Here is a 12,935-nt window from a genome sequence, read left to right as displayed (position 1 = left end):
ATATTTTCACATAGTGAGGTAGATATGTGGGGGCGTGTTAGAACGAGCCGTTTTAGGGGGGCGTGGCAGAGTCTTAACTTTGATAAAGAATATCTCTTTGGTTTTGAGACTTTAGTCTTTGCAACTTCAGGGATCTTATCTATTCACAATCAGCTTGTAACACTCCAAAGAGAAAGGAAAACTTGAAGATCGCATCATATGACCCCTTTTCATATTTTAACTGTATATTAATAAACCCATCCTACCTCTATATGACACCATGATGACTGTCCAATCACTACTAATCTGACATTCGATTCCTACATTTGTGAGAGAAGGAAAAAATACGTTGTTCCTTTTTTCACATACATTGAACATATTCTGACTTCATATTAATATATTCAACCAAATATTACATTACTGACAAAACAGCATTTTCCTAAAATCATCCTTTCACCTGCAACATTTGCTGAGGTATTTTGCCCAAATCCTCCACATATTCTTTGCATGTGTAGCACAAGAAGTTCTGTAAAATATTAGAAGTCAGAAAGAGCTTTATTGCAAAGTATTGTTTTTAGCTTCCAGTACACAGAGACAACAACACACAGACAACAAGATGTAAAGAAAATACACATGCATAAATAGAAATAAACCACAAAGAATAAATGGTATGTACAGGTGTGCTATAGATAGAATAGGAAGAGAATGAAATAAAAAATAAGTATAAAAAGAGAAAACAATATTATCTGGAATAGACATAATATAGCCTTGTTTGAAGAATATTTCTTGCAGTGTACAAGAAAAGCATAACTAGCCAAACACTAAATGCAAACATAATTAAATTAAAAATCATTTAGAATTAGATATAAAAAGGTCACAGAATCTCTCTCTCTTTTTTTTTTTTTTAAAGCAGCACTATGTAACTTTTGGCGCTCTAGCGGTTAATAAACAGAACTGCACACATACCGCGGAAGAACATTCCAACCGGATCTACTTCTCTAAGTGTATGTCTATGGCGATTCACGCAGGTATGTGTTACTCCGCAGCGGTGACCAGGCTACAATAGTCCGAATATAAGCACTCATTATAAGTGTACCGGAGTGATTCAGAATATGACAGAAACGCGGTTTGGAAGATGAATGCATGATGTACTCGCTCATTATATAAATTTAGCAAATTTTGAACACAGAAAAAAAGTTACATAGTGCTGCTCTAAACCTTTTTGATACTTTGTAGATAAGGTAAAATCATGCACGATGATCACAAACTTGGAGAAGACAGATCACATACGGAAAACAACATATTACATCACATAATATAAAGAAAAAGCAAATGTTATGGCATGCAAAGTCAAGCCAGATGATCTAGAACTGTCTCGGGATGCAACATGACTCTTACCCTCACGAAAATAATGATGGCTTTGTTGTGTTGAAACAAACTGTTGAAGGGTTTGCAAACCCCGTGCCGATCAAATATCAGACAGTCGTTGAGATCAGAGATGCAGAGATCGTGTGAAGCGCGTTTGAGCTCCTGAACGGAGCGAACGATCTGTCGTGTTATCACCGCAGCCATTGCGTTCACTTCTCCAAGCCGAGTTATTTTAGGAAGTTTATACACCCATTCCTGCTGGATCACGGACAAACCCGCCCATATACAGGGATTTATGGCTTTATTTCTGCTTGGGAATAGGTGATAATATTATCCCTGGACACTAGTTATGACAAATAGTCATATTTATTATGAGTGTCGTTTAAAAAGAATTATGTCGCGGTTCATTGGAATGAATCATCCGAACCGATTCGTTCAAATGAACGCACAAGAAAAACGCTATTTAAACAATTCTGACTTTTGACTCGTGATTTTTCACAAGTAAAACTGCCAGGTGGTAATAATAATTATTATCAGGCTATTCCTGGATAATGACAATTGTTTCGCGGTTTAATGGAATGAATGAATCATACGAACCGACTCACCGCACACACACACAAAAGCGCTATACAAGCAAACTTGAGTTGACTTTTAGGCAGCTGATGACTTTTTCCACAAGTATAGTTGCGAGGTGGTAACAATAATGGGAACTAATTAAGCTTATTATTACTGACACTGCTAACATTATACAATTTTGTCTTTATGTTTGAGCGACGTCTGAAAAGAACTGTATCGTGGTTCATTGGAATGAATCATTCGAACCGACTCGCTAAAACGAACGGACAAGAAAGCGCCATTCCTTTCTCCAAACCTTTCTTTAAACATATAAGTTGATTTATATATGGAAACTATTAAAAATACTATTAACCCAAAAGCAATAATAACTGTATCTCTTATGTTATTCAACCGTTGTGTATTTTTGAGATGTACGTTTTTTTTACTTTGTTTTTGTTAGCCTGTCGATATAGGTCTGTCTGTCTCTATGTATATATTTTTTGTATTTTTCCCCCTTTCGTTTCTTTCTCGTCTCTGTGTAAATGTACTGCTTTTTGCTTTAATGCTACTGTTCAATAAATAAAAAAGGAAAAGAGAGCACCATTCAAAAAATTTACTTTACTTGTAAATAGTGACTTTTTCCACAAGTAAAACTGTGAGGTCGTAACAATATTCTGAATAATTAAAAGTATTACACCTGTAACAGAAGAAAATGTTATCTTTATGTTTGAGTGACGTCATAAAATAATTGGATCATGATTCATTGAACTGAATCATTCGAACCGACTCGCTGAACGCACAAGAAAAAAGCACTATAGAAGTAATTCTGACTTGACTCGTAGCCTAACGATGGCTTTTTCACAAGTACAACTGCGAGGTGATAACAATATTGGGAACAATTAATATTATTCTTCATGCACACTGTATCGCGCTTCATTGGAATGAATCATCAGAACCGTCTCGCTAAAACGAGTCTTAACTCACGACGCTGCAAACGCGTGTTTTTTTTTGTTTTTTTGCCTGGAAGGCGTGTAGATGATTTGGACAGATTCATAAACACTCGTTTGCGAAAGTTTGCCGGTGTCCAAAACAAAACCGCTTTCAGAATTCTTAAGTGTTGATGATTAACAAAGTAACGTAAGATTTAGAGTCCGCTCTGTTACAGTGCAAGTATTTATGCATTAAGCGTGTTTACAAACGCTATAGCCGTATTTAAAGAGTTCCCTTTAAATCACAAATGATTGGCCATCGTGTCCTCACAGACAGATAATCTGGCCAATGAGCGCCCGCTCTCATATGGAGCCGTGGGCGGGATTTCCTCTGTTATTTGAAATCCGGAAGTGTTTTGATACATTTGTAGCAGGTTGACACAGCGAGCGTTCGCTTCTGTTTCTGTTTCGCGCGGATGATGAGAGCGCGGGAAGGAGGTGCCGAGGGCCGCGTGAGCTGGTGAGGATTGGCAGGTTTTATTATGACAGATATTGGCTGTTGCTTCTTTTCTCACGAGGGAGTTTAATGGCGTCGTTCGCCGCTATCACTCAATGAAACACAACAACAACAACACTCAGCGACGAGCGGCCAGCGTGTGTAAACAGTGACAGCAGTGTTTGTGAATGTTTATACGGTTCCTACTGAGACATAACAGCAGCACAGAGCATCACTCACACATTATACATGATATCTGAGACATATATAATGCAGCCCTGCTGTTCTAAATACTCATTATCCATGCAAAAAGTACTGTGAAGGTTATACCATGGCTCAGTTATGGTATAGATACTGTATATAGACCATAGTACGAATGGATTACATGTTCATGGTATTTATATGGTTATATTTGTTAACTTAGTAGATGGACATTCAGTATTGGTGCAGTATATAAAATAATTAGTAAGACTTCTGTGTGTTACGTTGTTACCACTGGATCAAGTGTCTAGTTAGTTTAACATCTGAAGAATGTGTTTATAATTTTTGGTCTGTCAGAATGATTTTGAGACACCTGGAGTAATTAAACCACAACGCAACAGCCATAAATATACTTTGATATGGTTTTGTGTAACGGAGTCAAAATCTAATTTTTAGTGCGTATTTATTGTTCAGAGCAAAAGACGATTCTTCAGTCTGTTTTTGCAGTAAATGTCACTCATTTAGGAGCAATAATGAAGCTGATGGGTCTGTAGATATCTTCTGTCATTTCTTTTATCTCTCTTTTTTTTGGAATTTCCTTTTTATTTGATTTTCAAAACAACAACACAAACGATAAACCAGAACCAAACAAAACAGAGATAAGAAACAAATACTATCAGCACTACCTACATATAATATGAATACTTAGCCTATATGACATAGTAATACCCTAGATATATCGTCTGTCATTTCTGTCATCAGATATGCAAAAATAATGACTGTTGCTGAACATGTTTCCCAAACACGCCTCCTGTCTGCCATTGGTCACTCAAACAGATAGCCCCGCCCCAAACTCACTCCACTGGATGATTGAGTCAGAAGTTGACATGTTGTGCTGATCAATGTTTTAAATGTAAAAAACCTATGAACACTTATAGTGCTTCTGAACGTTAAACGTTATAGAAAAGTTTTTAAATATTTTATGTTGTACAAAGTTGTTCCCTCACTTATTATGGCCATGTTGTACTTTTAATAAATTGCAGTGACATTATACTAAATATTTTAGTAAATTTAGGTTGTGTTGTACTAGCTAATTCCCTCGTTTGTACTAATTTGTTCACTCATTTTAATAAATTGAGGCCACGTCATACTAATTTGTTCCCTTGTTCTAATAAATCATGGCTATGTTTTAAATAAATCAAATTAGTGCAACCTAGCCATGATTTACTATAACGGGAGAGCAAATTAATAAGTTGTGGGAACAAATTCTTAATTCTAGGCAACGATAAATATATGTGACTTTGGAGCACAAAACCAGTCATAAAGGTCCCATTTTTTTGAAATTGAGATTTATACATCATCTGAAAGATGAATAAATAAGCTTTCCATGGATTTGAAGGACAATATTTGGCTGAGATACAACTATTTTAAAATCTGGAATCTGAGGGTGCAAAAAAAAAAATCTAAATATTGAGAAAATCATCTTTAAAGTTGTTCAAATGAAGTTCTTAGCAATGCATATTACTAATCAAAAATTAAGTTTCGATATATTTACGATAGGAAATTTACAAAATATCTTCATGGAACATGATCTTTACTTAATATCCTAATGATTTTTGGCATAAAAGAAAAATCTATAATTTTGACCCATACAATGTATTGTTGGCTATTGATATATTTACGGTAGGAAATTTACAAAATATCTTCATGGAACATGATCTTTACTTAATATCCTAATGATTTTTGGCATAAAAGAAAAATGTATAATTTTGACCCATACAATGTATTTTTGGTTATTGCTACAAATATACCCCAGCAACTTAAGACTGCTTTTGTGCTCCAGGGTCACATATTTTTGTCCGCATGTCATGTTGCGATAGTACCAGATCTTTTACTGTTAAAGCCGCTGCTATTTGATTTGTTTTATATAACAAAAATGCAGTGAAAACTTGTAAATATGCTTGTATATGGTCTCATTTTCTGTTTGTAATTTTCCTTTGTTGCTCTCTCGTTCCCCAGAGTCACCGTGAATCATCTATATGGGCCATCTTCTCTCAAAAAATGGTTACGACCTGAAGAAGAAGTCACGGAAGCTGCGCAAGAAGAAGAAGAGGAGGAACTGCTTCCTTCAGGGTCCCTGTATGCTGTGCTTCATCGTGCACGGCACCAGCGGGAGCGTCGAGGACGATTGGCCCTTCGAGAGCGCGGCGGTGTCCAAAGTTGCCGAGCGCTGCGTTCCGCTGAACTCGCCCGAGGAGTGCGCCAGGTTCCTCCTCTCTCCGGGAGAGCTGGCCGTTTGGGAGGGCCAGGGTCGGAGTCTGCTCTCCAAGCTGATCGGGCCCCCGGCGCTGTTCTGTGCCGTCGTCCCCGACTATTCGGAAATGGTGTGCAAGCGTAAATGTGCTGAGCTGCAGCGGTGTACTCCCCGCAAGCAGCCTCGCTGTGCCTTCCAGGAGGCCATGGAGAACGGAGAGGAGCGAGGAGACGGCCGGTGCCTCCTCCCTTCGCTGCCTTCATCCTCCTCTTCTTCCTCTCCTTCGGAGGAGGACGGCTCCGGCGTGGGGCGACATACAGATGCAGGCAGCGCCTCGACTTCTTCCTCCTCCTCCTGCTGCTGTCAACCGTCTCAAAACGAGAGCTCGGAGGAGACGAAGAGCGCTGAAAATACAGACATTAACCAGCTGCCCTCCTCTATACTGCTCAAGGTCTGTTTAACGGAGTACTTAAATGAAAATGTGACCCTGGAGCACAAAACCAGTCATAAGGGTCAGTTTTGTGAAATTGAGATTTATACATCATCTGAATAAAGCTGAGTGAATAAGCTATCCATTGATGTATGCTTTGTTAGGATAGGACAATATTTGTCCGAGATACAACTATTTGAAAATCTGGAATCTGAGGGTGCAAAAAAGTCAAAATATTGAGAAAATCATCTTTAAAGTTGTTCAAATGAAGTTCTTAGCAATGCATATTACTAATCAAAAATTAAGTTTTGATATATTTACGGTAGGAAATGTACAAAATATCTTCATGGAACATGATCTTTACTTAATATCCTAATGATTTTTGGCATAAAAGAAATGTATAATTTTGACCCATACAATGTATTGTTGGCTATTGCTACAAATATACCCCAGCGACTTAAGACTGCTTTTGTGCTCCAGGGTCACATATGTGCTCACCATCCGGCCATCCAAGATTAGGATGAGTTTGTTTCTTCATCAGGGCCCGTATTCACAAAAGGGACAGTTCACCCCAAAATGATAATCCTGTCATTAATTACTCACCCTCATGTCGTTCCAAACCCATAAGACCTTCGTTCATCTTCACAACACAAATTAAGATATTTTTGATTAAATCCGAGAGCTCTCAGACCCTCCATAGACAGCAACACAACTGAAATGTTCCCAGAAACGTAGCAAGAACATCAGTGAAACAGTGCATGTGACATCAGTGACTCAACTTCAATTTTGCGAAGCTATGAGAATACTTTTTGTGCGCAAAGAAAATATCACAATGCATACGCACGATTTAACCTAAGCGTAAACAATGCCGATTACGTTCTGGGGTACTCTCCAAAATGGCAGAAGACGTAACTCGGGGGAGGAGAATTGTTGAATAAAGTCGTTATTTTTGTTTTCTTTGCACACAAAAAGTATTCTCGTAGCTTCGCAAAACTGAAGTTGAGCCTTACTTTCTTTCTGGACCTGGGAACATTTCAGTTGCATTGCTGTCTATGGAGGGTCAGAGAGCTCTCGGATTTCATCAGAAATATCTTAATCTGTGTTCTGAAGATGAACGAAGGTTTTACGGGTTTGAAACGACATGAGGGTGAGTAATTAATGACAGGATTATCATTTAGGGTGAACTAACCCTTTAAGGCTAAAAGTAGCTCATAACTCGCCGATTTAAGATAAAATTTTTAAAATAATGTGCGTGTCAGTCCTAAATTTCGGACTCCTAAATGTTCGCTCTAAGAGTATTTCACAAAGTGTTTTATGAATGGGTGCCGTCAGAATGAGAGTCCAAACAGCTGATAAAAACATCACAATAATCCACAAGTAATCCACAGCACTCCAGTCCATCAGTTAACATCTGGAGAAGACAAAAGCTGAAACTAATCCAGCATTAACACGTTTCTAACTAAAACACCATAGAGTCCATAATCCATAATAACGCATAATTCACTTTTTCACTGGAGGAAGCGTTATTATGGACTCTATGGTGTTTTATTTACAAACATCCTGATGGATTTGTTTCTTACAAACACACAGCTTCTGGCATCTCAAGACGTTATCTGATGGACTGGAGTGGTTTGGATTGCTTATGATGTTTTTACATTACTAGCAAAACATTTTGTTTTTTCATTCATTGGTCAATTTTGAGTTTTTGGGTTGCTTGGCTTGCAATGTTGATTTGGACTAGTGGAACAAAAACCTCCAAAACACACATTTAAGTGTTTATTTTATTGCACTTCTATTATCTATTTGCGTATGTGGATTCCAATCTCAATCCATATCTTTAAAGAGTTTTTTCTCTCACAAACACCCCAGTTTTATTCCTCTCTGTATTCTGAAGGTTTGTCTGTATTTCATTCACACTGCTTTATGCAACATTTTACTCCTTTAAAAAAAAAAAAACATGGTGAAAAATAAAAATGTGTTTGTTTTCTGTATTTTCTGATTCATGGAGTGATAAAAAGAGAAATCCAAAATCCCCTCTGCACAAACTTTTAACTCTGATATGACAACAACATCAAATGAGAATTTTGAACCTGACTTTATCTGATTTATATTCTGGAAATGTATGCAAATGAGTGCCTGTTCAATAAGATAATGCACGGTTTGCATATTAAGTTTCGTAAAACTTATAATACAAACAATGTTTGCAATTCTTCAGCTGGGGAAGCCAATGGTTTGAACATCACTGGATATCAATTGGTGACCAACACAAGACCAAAACTGTTTATTGCACAAAAGTAATGCGCAGCATGATCTGCTTCAAACCTGCAGCTTAAATACTGATTTTAAATATTGTTCAGTTAAAATGACACTGTGTTTGAAGTGATGAACAGTCGATTAACTCGTGTGTAATGTGCTCTCAGGTGTTTTCTCACCTGTCGGTGAAGGAGAGATGTCTGGGCGCGTCTCTGGTCTGTAAATACTGGCGCGATCTCTGCTTAGACTTCCAGTTCTGGAAACAGATCGATCTCAGCGGCCTCCAGCAGGTTTGTGCTCATTCCAATTCATCTATAAAACTACTTTAGTTATAGAATTATTTTGTGCATGACTGTTAGGGCTGCAAGATCAAGATCATCAAAAGAAAAGCAAAATCGTGTACCAACCATGTTCCCAAACTGCTAATGAAAGAAGCACTTACCCAAAAAACAAACAACGTTTCATGGGCTTCCTGCAGTTTTCAGTCAAAATAAAAGTTCAGTGGTTTAATATTTGAAAAAGAAATATTAGAATGGTGATTTTACAGTTGTAATGTAAAATAAAATTATTATTTGTATTAGTATTATATTTCTTGAATACTCAATTAGTTTGTATTTTACACTGAAATATATTACAATAGTAATTTTTTTGTTTATTTAGATATTATTATAAGAAATAATTATAATTTTGGCCGAATTGTGCAGCCTTACAAACAAGTATCGCAAACCTGGATTATAAAAAAAAATTAAAAAAATTTTTTTTTTATCAGAAAAATCACAATTCTATTTTTTCCCTCCAAGTCATGCAGCCCTAATAAATATTTACCAAATAGCTTTTCTTGTGCATGTTTTTATTTTTTATTTTTTTTTATTTTTATGAACTATAGCTGAAAGCTTTGTTGGATTTTTATGCATTTGTATAATGGCAGCAATTTTTTTGTTTTTTTTTAAGTTTTAAATTATTTGCTAAAACTAATAAAATAATTTTCTGATTTTAATTAAAATATTTTTTTTTTATCAGAAAAATCACAATTCTATTTTTTCCCTCCAAGTCATGCAGCCCTAATAAATATTTACCAAATAGCTTTTCTTGTGCATGTTTTTATTTTTATTTTTTATTTTTTTTATGAACTATAGCTGAAAGCTTTGTTGGATTTTAATGCATTTGTATAATGGCAGCAAATTTTTTTTTTTTTAAGTTATTTGCTAAAACTAATAAAATAATTTTCAGATTTTAATTAAAATAAAGCTAAAATAAAATATAAATATTAGCTAAAAAAAAAAAAAAAATTACTAATGTTTCCTTGGCAGCTAACTGAAATTTAAGTGCAGGTATTAATATTGCTAAAACTGAAATATAAACTAAAGCTGAATAGAAATGTATAAAAATGACAAAAGCAAAAATCACTAAACATCACAATCACAAAATGACTAAAACGTGAACTAAAATTAAAATGAGAAATTAAAAGCTATTTCAAATATGTTTAATCCCTAATTTTTCTCAGACATGAAAATATAAAAATGATGTGTCATCAGTAACCCCTTGAAATAATCAATAATTGTTGTTTTTATTTAATTTTTATGGAAAAGTGTGTGTTTTATGGTTGGTCACAATAATGTGTATACTGAAATTAAATTATTTCTGCATTCATAAAAATTCTTATATATCTCAGCCCAGTTATTAACCCATTGTAAACTGTTTCATCACATTCTATGCTTACTATTATACATAAAAACCCCTTATACAACACTGAATAGGTATACTACTGTTATTATTATATTAACATGTGTACTCATTCTATGTCCACACTCAACAAAACTAAATATATGTGAATTCATATATTAATACTAGACACCTTAAAGATAACATGTACCAAAAATCTTTAACACACATTGCTATCCTTTTGTTTTGAAGCTTTGATGCATCCATAATAAACTGCTCTGGTCATGTAACAATTTGCACTAAACACGTGAAACTGCACATATTTAATTGAGACCCTTCATATTTGCAGAAAATGCACTAAAACACCAGACAGTCAATTTTTAGAGCTTTATAAATGCAAACCGTCTTTACGCTCACTATTGTGACCGGTGGGATTAATTAGTATCTAATAATATTAACGTGAGATTGATGTGTTGTCTGTGTGAGCGCAGGTTAAAGACGATCTGCTGGTGAAGATCGCGTCCCGGAGGCAGAACGTCACTGAGATCAACATCTCCGACTGCCGTAATGTTCAGGATCACGGCGTTTGCTCCCTGGCGTCTAACTGTCCCGGTCTGATCAAATACACGGCGTACCGCTGTAAGCAGCTCAGCGACGTGTCTCTGTGCACCGTGGCCATCCACTGCCCGCTCCTGCAGAAAGTGCACGCCGGCAACCAGGACAAACTCACGGACCACGCTCTCAAACTGGTGAGCTGTTCCAAACTCACTTGATGGATGCATGTGATAAACGTGTGTGCTTACGAGTCATCATCAGTGTTTCCATCCACGTATGTAAATGGGTCAAAGACGAAAAAGGGTTTAAGCATAAAAAAAATAAGTGTAAAACTGCTTTAAACTGTTGTTGTTTTCCCCCCAAAAATTACAAAATTTTCTGTTTAATTTAATTGCAATTTTGTTTTTGTTTTTCCGAGCAAAAAATAAATATCATACATTTCCCCCTGATTTACAGAAGAGAGCCACTAAAATGTCATTCAGTGTAACAATCTTGTCAGGCATATTTACAACAAAAATCAATTTATGACATATTAAAAGACTAATTACTTTCACCCCAAATACTAATTAGTGGTAATTTTATATTTTTAAAATGTGCCTCTATCCTAGGTTTTGCCCATTGGTCAGTAAGAAAATTTAAAACACAATCAAATTTAATATGCTTCCTTATTCTTTTATATATTTTAATGTGTACACATCAGAATAAGCATGTTGTTTGAATTTTTACATAACTATAAGTGTTACACTGAATCACAACGTAACATTATTTCAACCACATTTTGACATTTTATTCTCCAAAACCTTATTTGAAACTTAAAAGTAGACACTTTACTTGCATTCAATGTGCTTTCTATGGACATATAATCACTTTTGTAAATTTCTTTTGATGCGGACATCTTAACGTCTTTTGACAAATTTTGGGATATTGCGATAAAAACACTAGATGGAAACTCCAAGATGCAAATTAAGTCTTAAAATGTGGGGAAAAGAGTCACATGCTTTCTTGGTTGCAGCAACTTTTAATTATTTTATTGTATTATATTATGATGCTTTTTCTTAGGAAGTGAAGATTTTGTTCTCCTGAACACATTTGTGATTAAAGCACTGCTTCTTTCCATGTTTTATGCGACATTTCAAGTTTTTTGCTTTATGACTAAATATCACATCATGGTATGTGTCATTTAATTCAATGTCATAACTGTAAAATAAAGAAAAAATATATATAAAAATTAAAGTTATTAATTAAATTAAAAAAAAATATATATATATGTAAAATTGTAATTAATTTTATTTATTTAACAGATTTTTAAAATGATTTAAAAATAAAATAAACACCATAATATTTTATAATAAAAAAATTAAATGTAAAAATATTTGCAAAATGAATGTAAACTAAAATTATTTTAAATAAGAGTAAAAAATATTTTTGAAAATATTTAAAATGGAAAATAAAATAATAAAATATTTAAAATAAAAATACAATTTTAAAAATAAAATATTTTACAAATAAAAACAAGAAAACACTCAAAATTAATATTTTATTTGTTTACCTGCATGTAATTATTAACTGACCAGGGTTCATACGGTGCTGGAAATTCTTGAAGATGCTTGCATTTCCATATATTCAAGGTTTGAAAAGTGCTTGAATTTTTGCTAAAGTGCTTGAAACTGCTTGAAATTGTAATTGCACTGCTTTCATAATAATTCACTCTCGGACTAAACAGTGTGTGTTTTAGATAACAGGATAATATATGGATAGGATGCTTGGGCTTTATATAGCTTGGCTGTAATTACAGAATACTTACAATAGAATACAGAATAATCTGTTCAATTATGTTTACTGTATTATATAATTAGTAATTAATATTGCATAATGTATATTAAAAAAAATATATCTGAACAAAACTGTGCAGATCTGCATATGCATCATCTGATTTAATGTGGAGAAGAATATGTATTTATGCTAATATGTAATTTAACACAACTGTTAGTTGCATGAAAATGCACTGCAAAAATGCTTGAATTTGACTTTGGCAAAGGTGTAAGAGAACCATCAACATACCAATGTGTTGCTAAGTTATTAAAATGTTAACTTAAAATTAGTGCTGTCAAACGATTAATTGTGATTAATCGAATCCAAAATAAAAGTTTCTGTTTACATAATATTTGTGAGCCTGGAGCACAAAAGCAGTGTTAAGTCGCTGGGGTATATTTGTAGCAATAGCCAACAATACATTGTATGGGTCAAAATTAT

General features: G+C 34.7%; 2 protein-coding genes across 3 annotated transcripts in view; one reads left to right on the top strand and one right to left on the bottom strand.

The window, feature by feature from the left end:
• The window catches only part of prxl2c (peroxiredoxin like 2C), a 5,042-nt gene extending 3,278 nt beyond the window's left edge, over positions 1–1,764 (bottom strand). The window contains exons 1-3 of the mRNA XM_016517966.1: positions 1,378–1,764; positions 437–505; positions 246–299 (exon numbers count right to left, since the gene is read on the bottom strand). Of these exons, the coding sequence (XP_016373452.1) occupies positions 246–299; positions 437–505; positions 1,378–1,551 (297 nt within the window). The 5' untranslated portion in view covers positions 1,552–1,764. The remainder of the gene's footprint in view (positions 1–245; positions 300–436; positions 506–1,377) is intronic.
• Positions 1,765–3,238: 1,474 nt separating this feature from the next.
• fbxl17 (F-box and leucine-rich repeat protein 17) overlaps positions 3,239–12,935 on the top strand; it is a 104,688-nt gene continuing 94,991 nt past the window's right edge. For both annotated transcript variants that reach the window (XM_016517682.1, XM_016517690.1), the window contains exons 1-4: positions 3,239–3,351; positions 5,548–6,233; positions 8,633–8,755; positions 10,619–10,876. In XM_016517682.1, coding sequence (XP_016373168.1) covers positions 5,568–6,233; positions 8,633–8,755; positions 10,619–10,876 — 1,047 coding nt within the window. In that variant the 5' untranslated portion in view covers positions 3,239–3,351; positions 5,548–5,567. The remainder of the gene's footprint in view (positions 3,352–5,547; positions 6,234–8,632; positions 8,756–10,618; positions 10,877–12,935) is intronic.

The sequence above is a fragment of the Sinocyclocheilus rhinocerous genome, unplaced genomic scaffold, assembly GCF_001515625.1.
Source record: "Sinocyclocheilus rhinocerous isolate Xijiao unplaced genomic scaffold, SAMN03320098_v1.1 scaffold493, whole genome shotgun sequence".
Taxonomy (NCBI): Eukaryota; Metazoa; Chordata; class Actinopteri; order Cypriniformes; family Cyprinidae; genus Sinocyclocheilus; species Sinocyclocheilus rhinocerous.
This window is presented reverse-complemented; position numbering and strand designations above follow the sequence as displayed.